General features: G+C 39.2%; 1 protein-coding gene across 1 annotated transcript in view; it reads right to left on the bottom strand.

Moving 5' to 3' along the window:
• The window catches only part of LOC145779251 (phosphatidylserine synthase 1-like), a 26,390-nt gene extending 7,004 nt beyond the window's left edge, over positions 1-19,386 (bottom strand). Inside the window, exons 1-10 of the mRNA XM_082590791.1 lie at positions 19,210-19,386; positions 18,683-18,777; positions 14,478-14,595; positions 14,174-14,320; positions 13,827-13,985; positions 12,876-13,027; positions 12,333-12,474; positions 11,960-12,072; positions 11,485-11,550; positions 10,931-11,030 (exon numbers count right to left, since the gene is read on the bottom strand). Coding sequence (XP_082446917.1) covers positions 10,931-11,030; positions 11,485-11,550; positions 11,960-12,072; positions 12,333-12,474; positions 12,876-13,027; positions 13,827-13,985; positions 14,174-14,320; positions 14,478-14,595; positions 18,683-18,777; positions 19,210-19,293 — 1,176 coding nt within the window. The 5' untranslated portion in view covers positions 19,294-19,386. The remainder of the gene's footprint in view (positions 1-10,930; positions 11,031-11,484; positions 11,551-11,959; positions 12,073-12,332; positions 12,475-12,875; positions 13,028-13,826; positions 13,986-14,173; positions 14,321-14,477; positions 14,596-18,682; positions 18,778-19,209) is intronic.

Here is a 19,386-nt window from a genome sequence, read left to right as displayed (position 1 = left end):
ATGAATTCCTTGGATCTTAAATTGGTAAAATGCATGTTTTCAGTGCGAAAATCGTTCAAGGTAAAGAGTTATTGTCAAAAAATCAAGGCGCAAAATGAAAAAAATGGCTGTGCTCAGCTTCAAAAATCCTACTAGTGGCCGAAAATTCAAAGTGCTCTATCTCAGCCCCAATTAAGATACTTCAAAAATTTTTTTTGCTATTGTCATCATTTTTTAGTATGTATGTACAAAATATGTCAAAATACGCAAAATTTGTGACTAGTGGTTACAAAATTTGAAAAAATCTGATGATTATAAATGGAATGCCCCACTGTACAATGTTAAAAAGGTATTTAGAATTTGCAAAATTTTATAAAGAATTTTGACCACCAGTCCAGGCAAGGAACAATATGGAACAACAAAATTGGAGTGTGTTTATCAAAATATAAGTCCAAATTAACATCACCCCCAAAAAAAATGTTTTTTTTTTCTTCGGCTACATGGGCAAATTTTTCCCCAAAATATATACCTCAAAAAATATTTATAATCAAATTACTCCAAAACTAGATGTTTTTCTTATATTCTGTTTGCAAATTTGGATTCCTCATCCCCCAAAATGGTATTCTACATATTTTCATCAACTTCCTAGCTTCAGTATAACAGATATTGGGGCATTTTTACTCTTTGGAGCTGAAATACTGCCACCATGCGGTTAAAATTGAAAATAGTGTAACTTTAAAACCCCTTGACCAATTTTGAAAAATTTTTTTTCGTTGAGCTCAGTGGGTTGCCATCTCTCACATATGTCAAAATCAACCAAATCGGAGAGGGTGGGTGGCATTTCCTCTAATTTTGACCTGAAATATAATGGAATGACCCAGTAGTAAAGATGTACCGATACCAATATTTTGGCCGATACCGATACCGATATTTTGGCCGATACTTTAGTTTAGTGTTACAAATAGAAGCAATTTTGGTATTTGCAAGGAATTGTATCAAATGCTAAGTTTGACCTTTTTTTTAAAGGTCCCATACTCAGATACTGAGCTTTGGGGAATGAGAAGATATAAGGTTCTCATTATACTAAGCCTTCGACACTAAGGAGAGTAGGGTGGCCAGTTCCTCTCTCTCGGCCGCCTTTACTTCAGCAACTATGCCCATCCAATTTATTACACCCTGGGTATAGGTGAGCGGTGTTTATCAACAACCAGCTGAAGCCGGGAGTCGAACCAGGTTTGCATAATTGGAAAGCCAACGCCTTATCCGTTGCACCATCCCACCGCCAAGTTTGACCTTATTTGCATATAGAACTATTAAAAAAAGCTTTGAATTGGCATAGTTTATTAAAGATTCAAAAATTCAATCTCAACCGCATTGTTGTGTCATAATAGTAGGTTTTGGTAATGAAAGGCCACCGTAATTGAGGACTGGGGTATAAGGGAAGAAACATTACATCATAATTGGGGTTTTTGAAAAATTAATATTTTAGGGTTTGCGTAAACTCTCCAAATAGGCTATCATAATTTATAATAAGATGTAAACCAAGTCATTTGTGTAGTCCAACAAAAACTATTAGACAAGTAATGTGCAATGTTGTTTGGTTGAGAAGCTTTTGCCGGGCCAAGGCTACCCAGATAGCAAAAACGTATAATTTTGCAACTTTTTTATGTTACTAAACGTTTAAAAAACCCATGTAACTTGGTTGTTTTTATAGTAAGCTGTTTCAGCAAAATGGAAATTTTCCGAAGCTGTGAGGGAGCTGAAGGAATAGTTTAAAACTTTAAATGACTCCAATTTTTTTTCTTAGGTTAATTAGCTATATCTAAAGTCTAAACAATATTGTGTCTACCCAAACTAAAAACATTTTTGGAAAAATTGCGTTTTTGACCTCATTTTTTGATTTTTGAGCCCCAGGAGGAGGCTGAAGACAATTTGTTACGAATCTCAAATTTTGTCATGAGTTTTTTTTCACTCATTGGCACCATTTCCCCACTACACCGAGAGATTTAAAAGAAAAGTTCAAAAACGAGCCACCCTACTAGCCAACCTGACATCATTGTTTTATGCGGCCGCTAATCGACTTTAACGATCATGGAATGTTACGTAATAAGAACGATTATATCCTACACGCAAAAATAAAAAATATCGATTGCTTAAATCAGCTCTTTTTGCTGTTTTGTCTCGTGAGCTTTGCGTATTGTTCAACAAGTGTATAAAGTTTAGAATTGACAAAAACTCATTACATTTGAAAATGAAGTTTGAATCACGGCAAATAAACGTATTCAAAACTTTTACTTCGGCCGACGCTGTTTCACACTCAGTTTTCTAGGTCAGCAACAGTTTTGTCACAGCAAAAATGCGTTAATTTTGAAGGCTGCCGAGCTGGAAACAGCTTGTCCAATGTATAAGTCGAACCTGGCTTTTTGCGGTGAAAATCACTTGTGAAAATCTCGAACTATACTCGAGTAGGCTATAATAAATAGCGTAATAAGTAAAATTTTGAATGTTAGGCTACAGAACAAAAATCGCCCGAGGCTAAATTTTCATGTCAAGTTAAATATTTTTGCTTCTGGAGTGCCCCATAATTAAATAAGTCACGCCATAGTTACGCTACACCACTGTCTGTACAGTATAACTCCTGTTGCAAGCAGGCTAACCACAGTTGATCTAAACTGCTTAGTGGATGAACAACGGAGAATGACTGGTATTTAAAGCGCAGATGAACAAGAAAAAAAAACAGTTCCCGAACTTTATTGAAATGCTGCATGTTGCGCCATAACATTGTTCTTTGTAATACCGCTTTGAAAGAGGATTACGACTATGAATAAACTTCATTTTGAATTGAAAAGACATGACGTAATGTCTTCCATTTTTAGTTATCACATATTTTTTCATTACGTAATGTCTTGTAGGAAGAAATTGAAAATCAGTATAATCATTCAAAATGAAAGCAATGGGACTACGAATCCTCACTAAACCAATCAATCAATAGTCTTGTTGCATCTAAGAGGACAACCTTATATGTTACTGATCTCCGGAGCTGACGTAAGCCTTAAAAGTCATGTCGACTTATTCTTGATGCCCCCCTTAACGAAAATTGTTCTTTGTAATACCGCTTTGAAGGTGGATTGCGACTGTGAACAAAAGAATAATTTTTAAACTTCATTTTGAATTGAAAAGACATGACGTAATGTCTTCCATTCTTAGTTATCAGTTATCACATATTTTTTCATTACGTAATGTCTTGTAGGAAGAAATTGAAAATCAGTATAATAATTCAAAATGAAAGCAATGGGACTACGAATCCTCACTAAACCAATCAATCAATAGTCTTGTTGCGTCTAAGAGGACAACCTTATATGTTACTGATCTCCGGAGCTGACGTAAGCCTTAAAAGTCATGTCGACTTATTCTTGATGCCCCCCTTAACGAAAATTGTTCTTTGTAATACCGCTTTGAAGGTGGATTGCGACTATGAACAAAAGAATAATTTTTAAACTTCATTTTGATTTGAAAAGACATGACGTAATGTCTTCCATTCTTAGTTATCACATATTTTTTCATTACGTAATGTCTTGTAGGAATAAATTGAAAATCAGTATAATCATTCAAAATGAAAGCAATGGAACTACGAATCTTCACTAAACCAATCAATCAATGGTGTTGTTGCATCAAAGAGAACAACCTTAGGCCTATTTTATGTTACTGATCTCCGGAGCTGACGTAAACTTTAAAAGTCATGTCGACATATTCTTGATGCCCCCCATAACGAAAATTGTTCTTTGTAATACCGCTTTGAAGGTGGACGACTATGAACAAAAGAATAAATGTTAAACTTCAATTTGTATTGAAAAGACATGACGTAATGTCTTCCAACCTTATCACATATTTTTTCATTACGTAATGTCTTATAAGAATGAATTGAAAACGAGTCTATTCACTAAAAAGGAGAGCAATGGGACCACGAATCCTCACTGAACCAATCAGTAAAAGGTCTTGTTGTGCCTACTGATCTCTGGAGCTGACGTAAACCTTAAAAATATGGACTTATTCTTGATATGGAATTTGACTACCGTACATAGCCTATATTACATATCGATTACCGGTAATGGATATTTTGTTTCAATGCACTTCAAAGTTAAGACAAGCACCTTCACGTGGTCCCCCCCGTCAGTAACATACGAAATTATACAAAATACGTATGCGAAACGAAGCTTGTCAAACAAGAGCTAATGAGACTGTTCAGCGCAGGGTGGGTAGGAAAATGCCCTTTTCAGGGCACGGCAGTGCTCGCACTGTCGAAAAGTACCGACGACCCACCGTACTGCAGCTGAACACCGAGGGCATCACGGCCAGCAAGCTCAACATCATCGAGCACCTGGCCACCAAGCATCAAGCCCTCATCATCCTCCTCCAGGAGACTCACTGTACATCTGTGGATAAGTTGGTAATAACCAACTTCACACTCGCAGGCGCAACCTGCAGCAGGAAACACGGCCTCGCCACGTTTGTCCATGACCGGCTGAGCTGGTCCTTGGTTGACCAATCCCAAGCTCAATCGGAGATCGAGTGGCTTTGTGTAGATGTAGCAGGCTACAACATCGTCAATGTCTACAAGCCCCCACCTTCGCGGATAACATCAACAGCCATCCCAGTGTTCCCCCACCCCAGCCTCTATGCTGGCGATTTTAACTGCCACCACACTGACTGGGGATACAACTCCATCAACAACGACGGAGATAGTCTGGCCGCTTGGGCAACCAACAACAACCTCGCCCTCTTACACGATCCTAAGGGCGCACCGAGCTTCCACTCCGGTCGTTGGAACACTGGCACGAACCCAGACCTGGCTTTCGCAAGTGATGACCCCGATGATCGCCAGCCGGACAGACGTGTGTTAGAGAAGTTCCCAAGGTCTCAACACCGACCCTCGCTAATCACGGCCCCCTTGCTTGCCACACCTATTCCGAGCAAGCCTGTCAAGCGATGGAACTTCAGAAAGGCCGACTGGGAATACTACAGCTTCCTTACAAACGAAGCTACGCAGTACCTCCCATCCCCACACACCATCAAAGTGGATGAAGCCTACCAGGACTTCTGTGATGCAATCATATCTGCGGCAAAAGACTCCATCCCGCGAGGTCGACGGAAAAACTACATACCTTGCTGGGATGTGGAGTGCGACAGGCTTTACCGCGACTTCCTCCGTTCCCCCCAGGGTACCGCCACCACCAACTCAGCAACAGCCCTGCTGGCAAGATTGGATTCAAAGAGGAAGAAGCGCTGGACAGAAGCCATAGACTCAATCGACTTCACGCACTCCAGCCGCACAGCTTGGAGTACACTCAACAACCTCACTGGCAGATCACGTGCCTCTCGTCGCCAATGCCCCACTTCAGCAAATGCCATCGCCTCACAACTTGTGAAAAATGGAGTGCACAGAACGAGAGACCGTGAATCAGACAAGTCCGTCCTCAAGGAAATGACGGACCTCTGGAAGGTCCCAACACCTGTCGAGGGCAACATCTCTGGTGAGTTTACCCCAGAAGAATTTGCCTCCGCCCTCCAGCACCTAAAGCCAGGCAAATCCCCGGGCCTTGACCACCTATGCCCGGAACTAATACTCCAAGCTGCCCCCTCTATGAGGTCCTGGTTAAAAGAATTCCTTTCCTGCTGCTTGCGTCACCTGCGCATCCCAAGAATCTGGAGAAGAGCCCTAGTGGTTGCAGTCCCAAAGCCGAAGAAGCCCCCAGGGGATCCGAAGAGCTACCGCCCCATCTCTCTGCTCTGTATCCCCTTCAAGATACTCGAAAGACTTATCTACGCCCGTGTCGAACCGATAATAGACCCTCAGCTCCCTCGGGAACAAGCCGGCTTTCGCCACGGAAGATCAACTGTAGACCAGGTCACCCTGATGACCCAAGACATCGAGGACAGCTTCTCGGCAAAAAAGAAGGCTGGCGCCGTGTTTGTCGATCTCACGGCTGCCTACGACACTGTATGGCACAGCGGCCTTACCTGCAAACTACTCCGTCTCCTTCCTGACAGGCACATGGTCCATATGATTATGGAACTTGTGCAAAACCGCAGCTTTACCCTTTCCACCGGTAGCGGCCGACGAAGTAGACTACGTCGACTCAGGAACGGCGTCCCACAGGGCTCTGTCCTGGCTCCCCTCCTCTTTAACACTTACATCTATGACCTGCCTGACACCATCTCCAGGAAGTATGCTTATGCAGACGATCTGGCTCTCCTGCATCCAGCCGGAGATTGGCAGTCAATGGAGAGGAACCTAAGCCAGGACATGTCAACTATATCAACATATCTCCAGAAATGGAAGCTACAGCTCAGCAAGGCAAAGACAGTGTCGGCGGCCTTCCACCTAAACAACAAGCAAAACGTGAGATCAACATTACCACCGATGACGAACACCTCCCCTACTGCGCCGAACCCACCTACCTCGGCGTAACCCTGGACAGGTCACTCACGTACCGACGACACCTGGAGTCACTGCGCAAAAAACTATCTGCGCGCGTTGCACTTTTGAGGCGGCTGGCGGGTTCCGGCTGGGGAGCTGATGCGAAAACCCTTCGCACAGCTACCTTGGCCCTTGTCCATTCTACCGCTGAGTACTGCGCACCAGTGTGGTGCCGCAGCTCTCACACCCGCCACATTGACACCGCCATCAATGACGCACTACGCACTGTGACTGGATGCCTGCGTCCCACTCCAACGGACTGCCTTCCCATCCTTGCAGGCATCCAACCTGCTGAGCTTCGCTGTAAAGGAGCCATGATTTCCCTTGCTCGTCGCGCACTGGACCCCGACCACCTCCTCCACAGTACATTCCAGCGCCTACCTGGAGGACAGCAGCGACTGAAATCAAGACACCCATTTGTGCCCGCCGCACGACAGCTTCTGAACAACGTTGAAGATCTTGGAATAAGTGCGGCACACTGGACGAACTACACATGGAACATGGGGTGGCAAAACAACACCTCCCGAATCCGTGATTTCCTACCCGACGTCGATCCCCACCCTCCGGGAATGTCCCTCGCAAGACTTGCGTGGGTCCGGCTTAACCGCCTACGAACCGGCGTCGGTCGCTTTCGTTCAGACATGTGCAAATGGGGCCTGGCTCCCTCACCGGGATGCGAGTGTGGCGCCACAGACCAGACAGTAGATCATGTCGTCCATGACTGCCCAATCCATCAACCACCACATGGAGCGCTTGGACTGAAGGCCCTGGATGACGAAACTGTCGAGTGGCTGATGACATCATGCCCAAACATATAGTCCAGAAGAACAGCTCATACGACGAAGAAGAAGAAAGTTAAAACGTATTTGTTTACCACAACCAAACCACTTGTGACAATCGAATTTGTTAATTTATTATTCGATAAAATATTTAGATGATGTCACGTCATTACGCCGATTTGAGATATAATTTCATTCATGACGTCGTGTGGATGAAAAACTTTTACAAGTTTTACACTTTGCTGAGAGTAAAAAAGAAACACATATTGGAGAAATTGAGTCTCTTTCACAACTTAAGAATCGAACAACGCAAAACTGCTGAAACAAAACGTTTTGTTTGAGTGAAAAAATCACTGCAAGCAACCAATGCCAAAAGGCACGCGCAAGAAGTCATGGGAGTGTGAGATATCAGCAATTTGAACAGGTTGTTATTTTTCTATATCAATGTGACGTTAGTTACAACTTTAAAAAATCTGTATCTTTACTCTGTGGAAAATCCGCAGCAAGCGCCTTTTTTACATGTTTAGTATCGGCCACAGTATCGGCCAAATTTTGCCGATACCGATACTCAAAAAGTGGCCGATATCACCGATACCGATATATCGGTACATCTCTACCCAGTAGCAACAGAAAAGCCCTTTCTGGTTTTATATATTTGTGGTATTTGTAGCTGTTGTTTTGGTCATGCTTCAGCAGTTACAAATTTTCTGTATCCTAGCATTTCAAAGCCAGTAGTGACAGTAAGAATAGCCTAGCTGAAAATGCACGATTTGCTTTGTATTTGCAAACCATAACTTTAAACGCGTTTTACTCAAAATGACATTTTTTTGCAGTAAATGTTTATTTAAACAAACTCATTTGTTTATTTCTTGTCCGAATTGGCTAAAAATTGGAATGCATGCTGCTACTTGCGTATTGCATCAACCTATGAGAGCTTTTTTTACATTTTTATTTCTTGACCATTTTATTGAAAAAAATGTGTATAAATATTTTCGCACACAAGTAACTTTCAAAAAAAATTTTTTTTTTTTTTAGGAAAGTGACATTTTAGAGAAAAAAGCTCTCATAGGTATTTGCATATAAGGTAGATTTAGCATTTCATAACATTTCTTGTTGCTATATGGTGCTGGTAGTGAGAAACAGTGTTTTCTATTAGCATGTCAAAAAATAATTATTCAAATATTGTCTGTGTTAGAAGGAAGCTCATTGCATCAAATTAAACTTTTATTTCATGAGACTTGCATATTCAGATGTGTCTTTTTATGCCCTTTTCAGAAATATATGGTATGTGGGGGTTCCCACAATAGTTAGCTTATCTGAGGCAAGCTTCTCAGCCATCAGCGAATATTGGGATTTCATTAGAGGTGTCCCCTTAATTGGAATTGGAATACTCAAAATCGCAAACGTATACGCAAAAACCTGTTTATATTGATTCAATGGCTACAGTAAACTACGTATAAGGAGCGGCAATGTTTATCTCACTGGCATTGTCTGTTAAACACCTGATGGAGTTAAGTCATAAAGAATTAAAGATGTAAAATATTTTTGCTAATATCGGCTGAGTTAAGATAGCATCCACACCAGACTAAGCGGTGCAGGAATGCCCCGTGGGTGAGGAATTGATTCTTGCTGTAGATAATATCAGGTAGGCCTATACAATATTAAACTCATGTTACATAACTTTACTAGTTTGTCCAGAAACTATGTACTGATGACAGTCAAAATCGCACATAACAGGTTTAAGACTGCGCAGCGTAATGAAGAGCATAGGCTGCAATACAAGATGGAATTGAAGTAATGCTACAACTTAGCCAAAGGGTATTAGATGGAGAGGGAATGCCGGAGGAGTGGAAGCATAGTACTGTTGTTCCACTGTTCAAGAGAAAAGGAGATGTGAGAAGTTGCAGTGCATATAGAGGTGTAAAACTACTAGAGCATGGAATGAAAATTGTGGAGCGAATACTAGAAAAGAGGTTGAGAACATTGGTGAAATTAAATGATATGCAGTTTGGATTTATGCCAGGAAAAGGTACAGTGGATGCTCTGTTTATATTGAGAAGAATGCAGGAGGAATACCGAGAGAAGCAGAGAAAACTATATATATGTTTCGTCGACTTAGAAAAGGCATTTGACAGAGTAGCCTACCAAGGAAAGTGATGGAGTGGGCAATGAGGAAAAGAAGTATAACGGAGGTATTAGTGAGAGCTGTGGTGTCTATGTATGAGGATGCAAGAACAAAAGTGAGAGTTGGATCAAATTATTCAAACGAGTTTTTTGTGAAGGTTGGTGTACACCAAGGATCAGTTTTGTCACCTCTGATATTTGCTATTGTGGTTGACGTTGTACCTGAAGGAGTGAGGAAGGGCTTATTGAGTGAAATTTTGTATGCAGACGACCTGGTCTTGACAAGTAATAGTATGGAGGGACTGGAGAGAAAGTTTGAGAAATGGAAAGAAGCATTTGAAACCAAGGGTATGAAGGTGAATCTTGAAAAAACAAAAGTGATGGTGAGTGGAGCAGAAGGAACAGTTGTTGAGAGCAAAGTAGATCCCTGTGGAATATGTGGCAAGAGAGTGATGAGAAATTCAATGCAATGCAAGGATTGTGGAAAGTGGGTACATGCAAGATGTGCAAATGTCAAGAGAGCCGCAACAAGATTGGCGAAGTGTTTTGTTTGTGGGAAATGCAGTAAAGGAAGGAATGAAGTGGAAAGCCATGATGATGAGTTCTGCCATGGCATCGAAACAGTGACAGACTTCTGTTATCTGAGTGATCAGATAAATGGAAGTGGTGGATGTGAAGCAGCGGTGACAACAAGGGCAAGATTGGGCTGGGCAAAGTTCAGGGAATGTGGGGAAATGTTGTATGGCAGAAAATTTTCACTAAGGATGAAAGGGAAAGTATATCGGAGCTGTGTGTGGCCTGCAATGCTATATGGTAGCGAGACATGGATATTGAGAGAGAGTGAACTGGCAATCCTGAGAAGAACGGAAAGGTCAATGGTGAGAGCAATGTGTGGGGTGAAAACGAGAAGGGAAAAAAGGACTGCAAAGAATTGTTGGATATGCTAGAGATGAGAGAGACCATAGACCAACTGGCAAGGGAAAATGGAGTAAGATGGTATGGACATGTGATAAGGAGGGAGGAAGGAAGCTTTCTTAGAAAGGCACTAGATCTAAAGGTGGATGGGAAGAGGAAACGCGGCCGTCCAAGAAGAACGTGGAAACAACAAGTGAAGGATGAATTTAAAAAAGTCGGACTGAAGGAGGAAGATGCAAGGGACAGAGTGAAATGGAGAAAAGGGATTAAAACAACTGCTGCGCGGAAACAATCGGCCACCCCCACTAGTGGGGAACAAACCGACAATGGATTATGATGAAAACATGCACATCAATCTATATTAGAAAAATTGCAAATAAAACCAAGAACATGTCTCGTCGTCGTCGTTCGTATGAAGAAAGAATATGTCTCATGCGTTATATCGCAATTCATCAGCTTGCACCACCACACTACCAGGTCTGTCAGTTCCGGTTCCAATTTATCAACACAATCCTCATTACACGTATGCGAGACTCGAGATAATAGCTTTTCTATTTTTATCTTCAACACTCACAATTTAAGCTCCTTCTTTTATCACTGTTTCAAAGAGCGAGACTAAAAAGGAGGATACTCAATATAAAAATCTACTACTTACCGTGACCACAAGCCATCCAATTACGTTGATGAACTGAGTTCTAGTAAATTCTTCAGCTCCAAACTTCAAAGAGATTATAGTCTCAACGCATGTAACAGCACTGTCAAAATTAAAAGAAAACGTGGTCCATATTGTTAACAGTTGGTTGCTCCGATTACAAACTTAAATTGGTGACATGATCTTCCAGATGTACAATTGTACATAATCAAAACTCTTAGAGCTTTCTGTGTTTCATATAGTTCAATCAGCTAGCAAGCGGTAATTCATAAAGGTAATTTTTTTATTGCTTTAAGTTTAAGGGTAGCATGTCTTTGCCATGGTTAGCTGTGGCAAAACAAAAAAGATGCCAATTGCCAAACAATCTGTGAAGTTGTTGGAGTTTTTCTGTAAGAATACAAGCAAGCAGTCCATCGACATTACACCAAAACAAATCATTCTTCAAAAATATCGCGATTACGACTGAAACGTCTGTACAGAAATACACAAATTATGTTGATTGGCTATGGTAACAATCTAAATCACTTCCCAGAATTTCGAACAATGAGAGAACTTACATGTAAACCCATGTCTGCGTGCCCACTCTCTTGCATCTTGTATCGGTGATGTAAACATAATATTGTCTATAAAAACAATGTACACTGTACAGAAAAGTTGTTACATTAAAATAAGTGCAACATTTTAATAAAATATGCGTTGATTTTGTGGCTACCCGTTTCAAAAGTACTTACAAGAGATCACAATTTTGACTAAATTTACACAAACTTTATTGCTATAGTCATAGTGCAAGGACAAGAGCAAAAGAACAAGTCCATGGAGTACTACAGTAGAATTCGCCTATAGTGACACCTGAAGGGACCGCGGAAAAAGTGTCACCATAACCGAAGTGTCACTATAGCCGAATTCTACTCAACTGTTGCGAATGCAAATGGGACTTTGCAACAGGTGTCACTATAGGCGAAGTGTCACTATAGCCAAAGTCACTATAGGCGAATTCTACTGTATGAGATTATCAAATGTCAATTACAATACCTCAGGGCTGGTGCAGAAATAGCTCCGATCAGTAGAATTCTACCCCAACAGAAAACATGCTTCGCAGGATGTCTTAAAAAGTGCTTCAAAAAGAAGGTGTTCAATTCGGACAACTAAAAAAATGATGTTGTTAGGAGAAAAAAGTGGCACTTTTCTTAACGTACAGTTTGTCGCCAGACAGTAAACCACAGCCAACTTGATGACACTACTTTCTATCACAGAACACTTGGGTGCTTGACTGCAACATTCAGGTCTTGCGTTATTCCTGTCTGGCGAGATAGGAATCGCGTCGTGTACCGCTGAATAACTAGGCTAACTTATAATGTTTACGGTATATAATTTGTGATATTATATTACAAATATAATGCTTTACCATGAAGACAACAAGAAGAATGTAAACCCCCACAACTCGCATTATGTTTGAATTAGGATCCAGCCATTTTACAGTTGACCAACGTTCAGGAGTAAATTGCATGGCTGCTCTCCGTAGTTTTCCAGATGTGGAATGTATGTCTCTGCAAATAAAGTTAAGATCGATATCATACAGTAAATACCAGGAAAAGTCTGGCTTACTGAATTGTTGTAATCTTCCACAAAAACATCTCTTGCTTTGTAAGGATTGCGAGCTGATAAATTTGACACTCATCTTCACATCGTTGTTAAAACAGTGAGAACAGTGATTTCCTTGACTCTTTCCATTCATAGTGGGAAACTTTTTTTCTCAGACTAAAAAAGGTCTGTTTGGAGGTTTACTCTTGGTAGTTTCACATGACTTTGGATGACTGTATTTTAGTGATCCAAAGCAATAAGATTTCAGACTTAAATTAGTGGGGTAACCAAATTATCCCGCCATCGCAACTCAAGTCATTAACTTATAAACTATCAAAACCAATGAATAGAAGTATGGTGTACTTACTTTATAGACTCCCATCTATACTCTCTCATTTCAAGAAAGCGACACGTTTGAATGCCCACCCAAATGCCCATACCATTACAGAGCATAACATCAAGAAATATTTGATCCCACCAACACTCTTGAAAGTTAGGAAGAAGATGCATAAAAAACAGCTGAAAACGTTGTTGTATTAAGTAGTAAAATAATTTGACATAAGCAAGTAAATCTAAAAGAACCTGGTTTCATGTGATCAAAAGTGAGAAAAACTAACTGGAAAAGGTGATCTGGTACTATGACACATCCTAAAATGGGCGATCTACCTAACACAGAAAGCAATCATTAAGAAAACAAATCAATAGTTTTTTTTTCAAGTCTAAACCTTAAACCATTTGACCAGGTTAACACTCACAATAGCATTTCAAAAAAAAATTTTTTAATATAATTTATGTTGTTGAACCGTATTTGATTGTTGCAATACAGTATATATTTTCTGTATTTGGCCTATTTAGCAATACTATGAAGAAAAAAAAGAAATGAAAAAGAATAAAGCAAAGAAATGAAGGTTTTGAACATTCAGTGACTTTTATTTATTTAATATGTAAAAAAAAATATTTTTTTTTGGCTAGTTGTGCTGATATTTCCCTGATACTGTAATATTTTTGTTTTGATTCAGTTGTACTTCTTGTGCTGATGACTCCTAGTGGAAGAAAACCGGTTCCACAACATAAATTATATATGATATATTAAAAAAAATTTTTGAAATGCTATTGTGAGTGTTAACCTGGTCAAATGGTTTAAGGTTTAGACTTGAAAAAAAAAACTATTGATTTGGTTTCATGTGTGTTTTAAGCTATCTTTAAAATAATTACGAGTTACGACTTTAAATTAAGTAGCCTAACAAGTCCAGAAACAAAAAATCACATATCACAAACACCAGTTCGATTGGATTTCTAAAGAACTTCTCATACACACCTCAGTCATCTCCCACAGTATGCTCAGCGTCCAAGCCATGGCATAGCTTCTTAACAGCAAAGCCTTCAGTCCCCATCCCATAAAATGTGCAAATGCGAATATGTCCAGACTTGCATACAACCGTTCCAAAGATACATCAGAACAATTAACTGCATATTCCTGAAAACAATGCAACACTCTTTCAAAAATCTTGTGTTATATGACACCATGAACAAGTCCAAATTGTAAAAAAAATGATAAAAAATACACAATTCATTTGCTGATAAAATCAATCTAAATTCTTACTGGCATATATAATATGGTACCTATTGGACACAAAGTGTTGCAAAATACTAGCACTCTGATACCTCGACAACATCCACTTCTCGTTTTGCATCTTTAATATCAGCATCAATCCATACCATAATTTTCCGTACTTGTTCAATATTTAAAAAAGCCAAAAATACAAGAAATAGAAAATATAGGACACTAAATCCAAAGATTATTCTCCACACCTGAAAAAAACAGACAACATCATTTATTATGATAAAAATTACTCTGCAAAAATTAAAAACGTTAATATGATTTACTTCCAAAATCATATCACATGTTTCAGCTATATAAATATTGTTTAATGCACTTTAAACAGTTAAATTAAAAAAGAAAACTTACCGCAGGGTGGGGTCTTGTGAAAGGGCCATTTGGAAAAGCTAATATGCTGATCACAGAAAAAAAGAACACAACGGCACAGCATCCATACCAAACATTTTTCTCATTTGCACTTTCATCTCTACAAAAGTGATAATATCTTCATATATTATATATACAGTATTCACAAGATCAAACAGTCAACTTTAATATCGTACATCTGTACTAGACTGCACAATGCACATATACTGTACCATTGAGTTACATTAAAGTAACACTTAAGAGCAATACAATCTAAAGTTACGCTTCTTAAAAAAAACATTGAGGTTTGCAGGCCTCGAAATTCGTTTTTGTTGACGGCGGACAAACGTGTCCGGTCTGAGCAGCTATCTTGGCAGACAAATTAAGTCTCACGGTGGACACACCAGTTTTAACATCGATCGTCATGTTTAATCGCTTTGTTTCGATAATTTTTCCCCATTTGAGTACTATAGCTACGGTTTGGAAGGCTTTTTAAAATTTCAAAGAAGTCACTCTGAAAGGCTTTCCTCAGACCAACGACATGCGCTTGAAGAGTCAAAGCGCCGTGTAGCTGCTTAATACGCCGCATAACCTGGGGTTTTTTTTCGGCCATTTATCGGTCATTGACCGATTTTTTAGCAAAATGTCCGAAAAAAATATAGTCAATTCGGTCAAAATGTCAGAAAAATATGTACACGCTCAAATCGATTTCAGTGATTGCAAAGAAGCTTCTTGCGCCACTGTACGATTTTTTGTCAATCGGAAATACAAGACGTAGACTTAGTGTTTAAACGTTGATCCAATGTCTTGTTATATGTGATAACGCAAATACAGAAGTCATTCTTCGAAATTAGCGTGGGCAATCGGCACTTGCCGACGCAGATGCGTGAATGGCATATCACCCTATTTGCATTGATTCAACGATAGTAGACGTCAAATTAGTGTAAGCATCTACTCCTTATCAAGTCTCGCGACTTTGTGTTGCTCGCAGTATCCCAATTGTGCCGAAATTATGTTAGTGTAAACGTAAATCAAGGCAATCTTTTCGCGGGGAGCTATTAATTTGTTACCAGTACCTGGTTGAGCAATTAACGTTATTTTATGATAATTCAACGTCACTAGATGTCGAATTAATGTAAAACAAACGTAAATTTCTTATTGGGTACTGTTGCTACGCAATATAACCCGCCGGGAAAATCAAATCGATTTGTGTTGCCTCGAACATTGAATCAACCCAAAATTAACTTACTTTTCCCCCGTGAGTTATATAACGTGAATTACTGTAAGTTCAGCGTGCGTATCGCGTTGCTCGCTTTATCGCTAGTTTTAGTATTATTACATCACAAGAAATCAAACAGTGCGGTCGTGATAGACTACTTAACTAGCGATACTAATCGTCATCGCATAGCACGAACAATTACTGCAAGAATATAATTTCTCGCGCATTATAGCGCGCATCTAGAAAATGTTAATATTGTATCCTTTAGCTTCCGTTCAAGCAGGAAAGCTTTCGATTTTTACTTTGCTTCAACGATGGATGACATTGAATCAGCGTAACAAAAGTGAATTCTTCGCTAAGAATCGATTTGAGTACCGTACTTTTACACTAATCACGCGCAACTTAGTTCACGTCTTACGTCACAATGTCTGGCTTTGATCAAGTAATATTGATGGCAAGGTTGGTTACAAAATTAGATTACACGAGTACGCTATTACAGCAAGATGCAAAAAAAATTGTTAACTTTTGGTATTACTGTAAGAAAGAAAAAAACCCTGGAAAATTCTAAAAGTGAGAATGAGGGCGATGAACCTACTCGCTCTTTGAGACTTTCACTCACATGACACGCAAAAATAAACCTAAAGAAACCTAGTGAAACTTTGCACAGCAGAAAATAGTAGATTTAGTGTGGGAGTCTTCCGACTCGTGTCCAGAGCATTGTGACGCAAGAAGCCACACGACCTCGTTCGGTGAAAGTTAATCAGTTATGCCCTGGGTTTTTTTTTTCGCTGAGACTTTTCGGTCATTTGTTCGAAATGACTTGAAAAAATTCGGTCATTTTTTATTTATTTCGGTCATTTTTTCTGATGAAAATATTTCCTTTGAAGTAGCTGATACAAACGAAAATTTGCACTTCATGACTAGCTACAACATTAAGTTTCGCTGAGAAACGTTGTCGTGTTTTATCTGAGAAAAGTTAGAACAGACAAACGTTACTTCCAGTCTTCGAAATTAGCATATTTTTACTTTTGCAAAAACATTGTCGAGGCCAAATGGCAAAAGTTGAAATTGCCTCGGCAATTGCATGTGAACGTTTATTACGAAAAAATTGTACCAAAACATGTAAAACGAGAAGCGAAAAATATACTATATAATGCCTACAAAACAATAACGCAGACTTTAGAGTTATTTGCATACATTATATGTAATAAAACTACATCCAATCCTTGACAAATAAACAAGCTTTGACAGACCCAACGCATACTACATAATATATATATAGTATGCGTTGGGTCTGTCTAAGCTTGTTTATCTGTCAAACCATTTTGAATAAAAAGATTCATTGTAACAGAAGAACTGTATATATATTTTTTGTATATTTATATCATATACTAACAATATACAGCCAAAATAATGGGAACAGCTGACTCGAAGACTATATGTCCCTTCGCTGCTTCCTGTCGTCTGTTGTATCGCATCTGTGATCGCAGTGTACTGTATGATATCGCAATAGGCACAAATAAAAACACGAGCATTATTATTATTATAGTTCTTCTGTTACAAGGAATCTTTTTGTCCAAAATGGTTTGAAATGCAAGGAAAAAATTGGTAGGTCTTCATGCATAATGTTGTTATTTTTAAGTTAAGAAGAGTAAAACTTTCTACCAGTTTTAGAAGTTGAATACTCAATAAGCCATTAATTTTATTTCTGATTCTAAATCTCCTTGAAAAGACCTTTCCAATGATATATCACTTGTCTATGTCGGTGGTACCCGCATCGAGCTATGCAAGATCAAAAATTGTGTTCCGCATCACTGAACACAAAGACTACTCCTAATCAACTGAGGGTTAAAGGTCAAAGGTCACAATTGATGTGGTTGGTGATTGTTGCAATGATGTAGTTATTGTATGAACAACAATGTCTGAAAACAACATTGGTTGCAGATGCATACAAGCAAAGATACGTTAACTCAAAGTTTCACATTTGAATCAGAAGCTGATTGTTCCGCTTGAATGATCACAAAAGTGGCCATGTTCAAATGGCTGCAACTTATGTTCTGGTTGACCGATTTTCAAAATATTTATTTTTTTGTGATCAGGAAAGAAAGTTCTACAAATATGGTAAGCATGAACAAAATCTGAGAGGGTGGGTGACAGGTCCTGGATCAGTTGACATGGAATGACCCTACTGTGTTATTTTTCGGCGGACAAATATGACCGATTTAGATGGTACTTTCCGCGGACATCACATGCTGTGACGGCGGACATGTCCGTGGTGTCCGCCGTGAATTTCAAGGCCTGGGTTTGGTATTTCCTGCAGTTAAATCAAGTAAACTTGATTTTCCAGTGAACCGGTATGTAATTTATAAGAGTGTTTGACATTATTGCATCAGAGCTGTCATCACAACTGTTCGTTACATGTGATCATTACCCATGCCAATACCCAATCCCATTACCCAATACCAATATGTTAATAAAATATAGCGTGCTGTCACAAAAAGCTACACTTCACCCACTCAAAACAGTCAAGTTAAGGCCTGACAGGCACTAAAATACAACACTGCTAAAATACAGTAGTAGGCCACAGTAGGCTAGTAAGTTTAAAATGATTGAAACCTAAGTACAACAAATGTTGACACAAATTTGGGGAGCAAGTCTTTCAGGCACAGACAGTTAGGTGCCAGTCAAATAGGTGCGCACACTGTGGCGTCAGGATATTTAGGTGCGGAGCACCGGAATGGCCCGTTTCGGTGAGTTCGATTCGGTGAGTCCGATCCCTATTCGATGATTTTTTTAATTTTGTTTTAATTATCGGGTTCCATTGCCTAATTATCATTGCCGTTTTAGGGTTAGGGGGTAGGATTAGGGGTTAGAGGTTAGGAACTCACCGAATAGTAGCAGACCCGCGGAGCACTGTGGCACCCATTCATTTAAGTGCTATTCCTAGTAAAGTCTGCAGATTTAGTTTTTGCCATCTAGTCAAACTCACCTTGTCATTACAGTGTAAAGCAAGATCACAATAATGACTAAAAGCAATGTTACTGTGTGTGGTTTATAGAAAAACTCCAATGTAATGTCCTCAACCTGCAAAAATAACATTGTACAAAAACATGAATATAACAGGACAAGCTTCTTAAATCAAGTAGCAGTAGCATCATTCTTAAACAAGCAAGCATAATAACATGACAGCAATAGTAAATATCAGGACTGCAAGCGTATACATAAATATAGTTTCTTAACTTGGCCTGGTATAAAAATAGTTTCTTAACTAAGGACGGTGGCCATGGAAGTCAGAAACCACCAAGGAGTGTGTAGTTTCTTAACTTTGTATTATTTTCGATTATCATGACAAAGTTTCACATCAACACAATGCTGTATTTAAATACCTGATATGTTTGTTCAATGTTTCTTTTACTATGCTATAAGCTCGATGAAAAGGAAAAAAGAGCAATAACCATAAAAACTAAAGAACAAACAATATTACAACACCTCATCATTTACTAACAAACATTATACCTGTTGTTCGTTGATGGCACGAAAGTCATAACGATAGTTGTATCTTCTATTCATGTGCCTTTTGCTATTTCTGCGAGTCTTCATACTTGTCCAAAGGGCAATGGTATGCTTAACATCAAAAGTAAAAATTTACTATATATAAAGATGTAAACAGATTAACGTCAACAAATCTGTGAA

This window comes from Aplidium turbinatum, chromosome 11, assembly GCF_918807975.1.
Source record: "Aplidium turbinatum chromosome 11, kaAplTurb1.1, whole genome shotgun sequence".
Lineage (NCBI taxonomy): Eukaryota > Metazoa > Chordata > Ascidiacea > Aplousobranchia > Polyclinidae > Aplidium > Aplidium turbinatum.
This window is presented reverse-complemented; position numbering and strand designations above follow the sequence as displayed.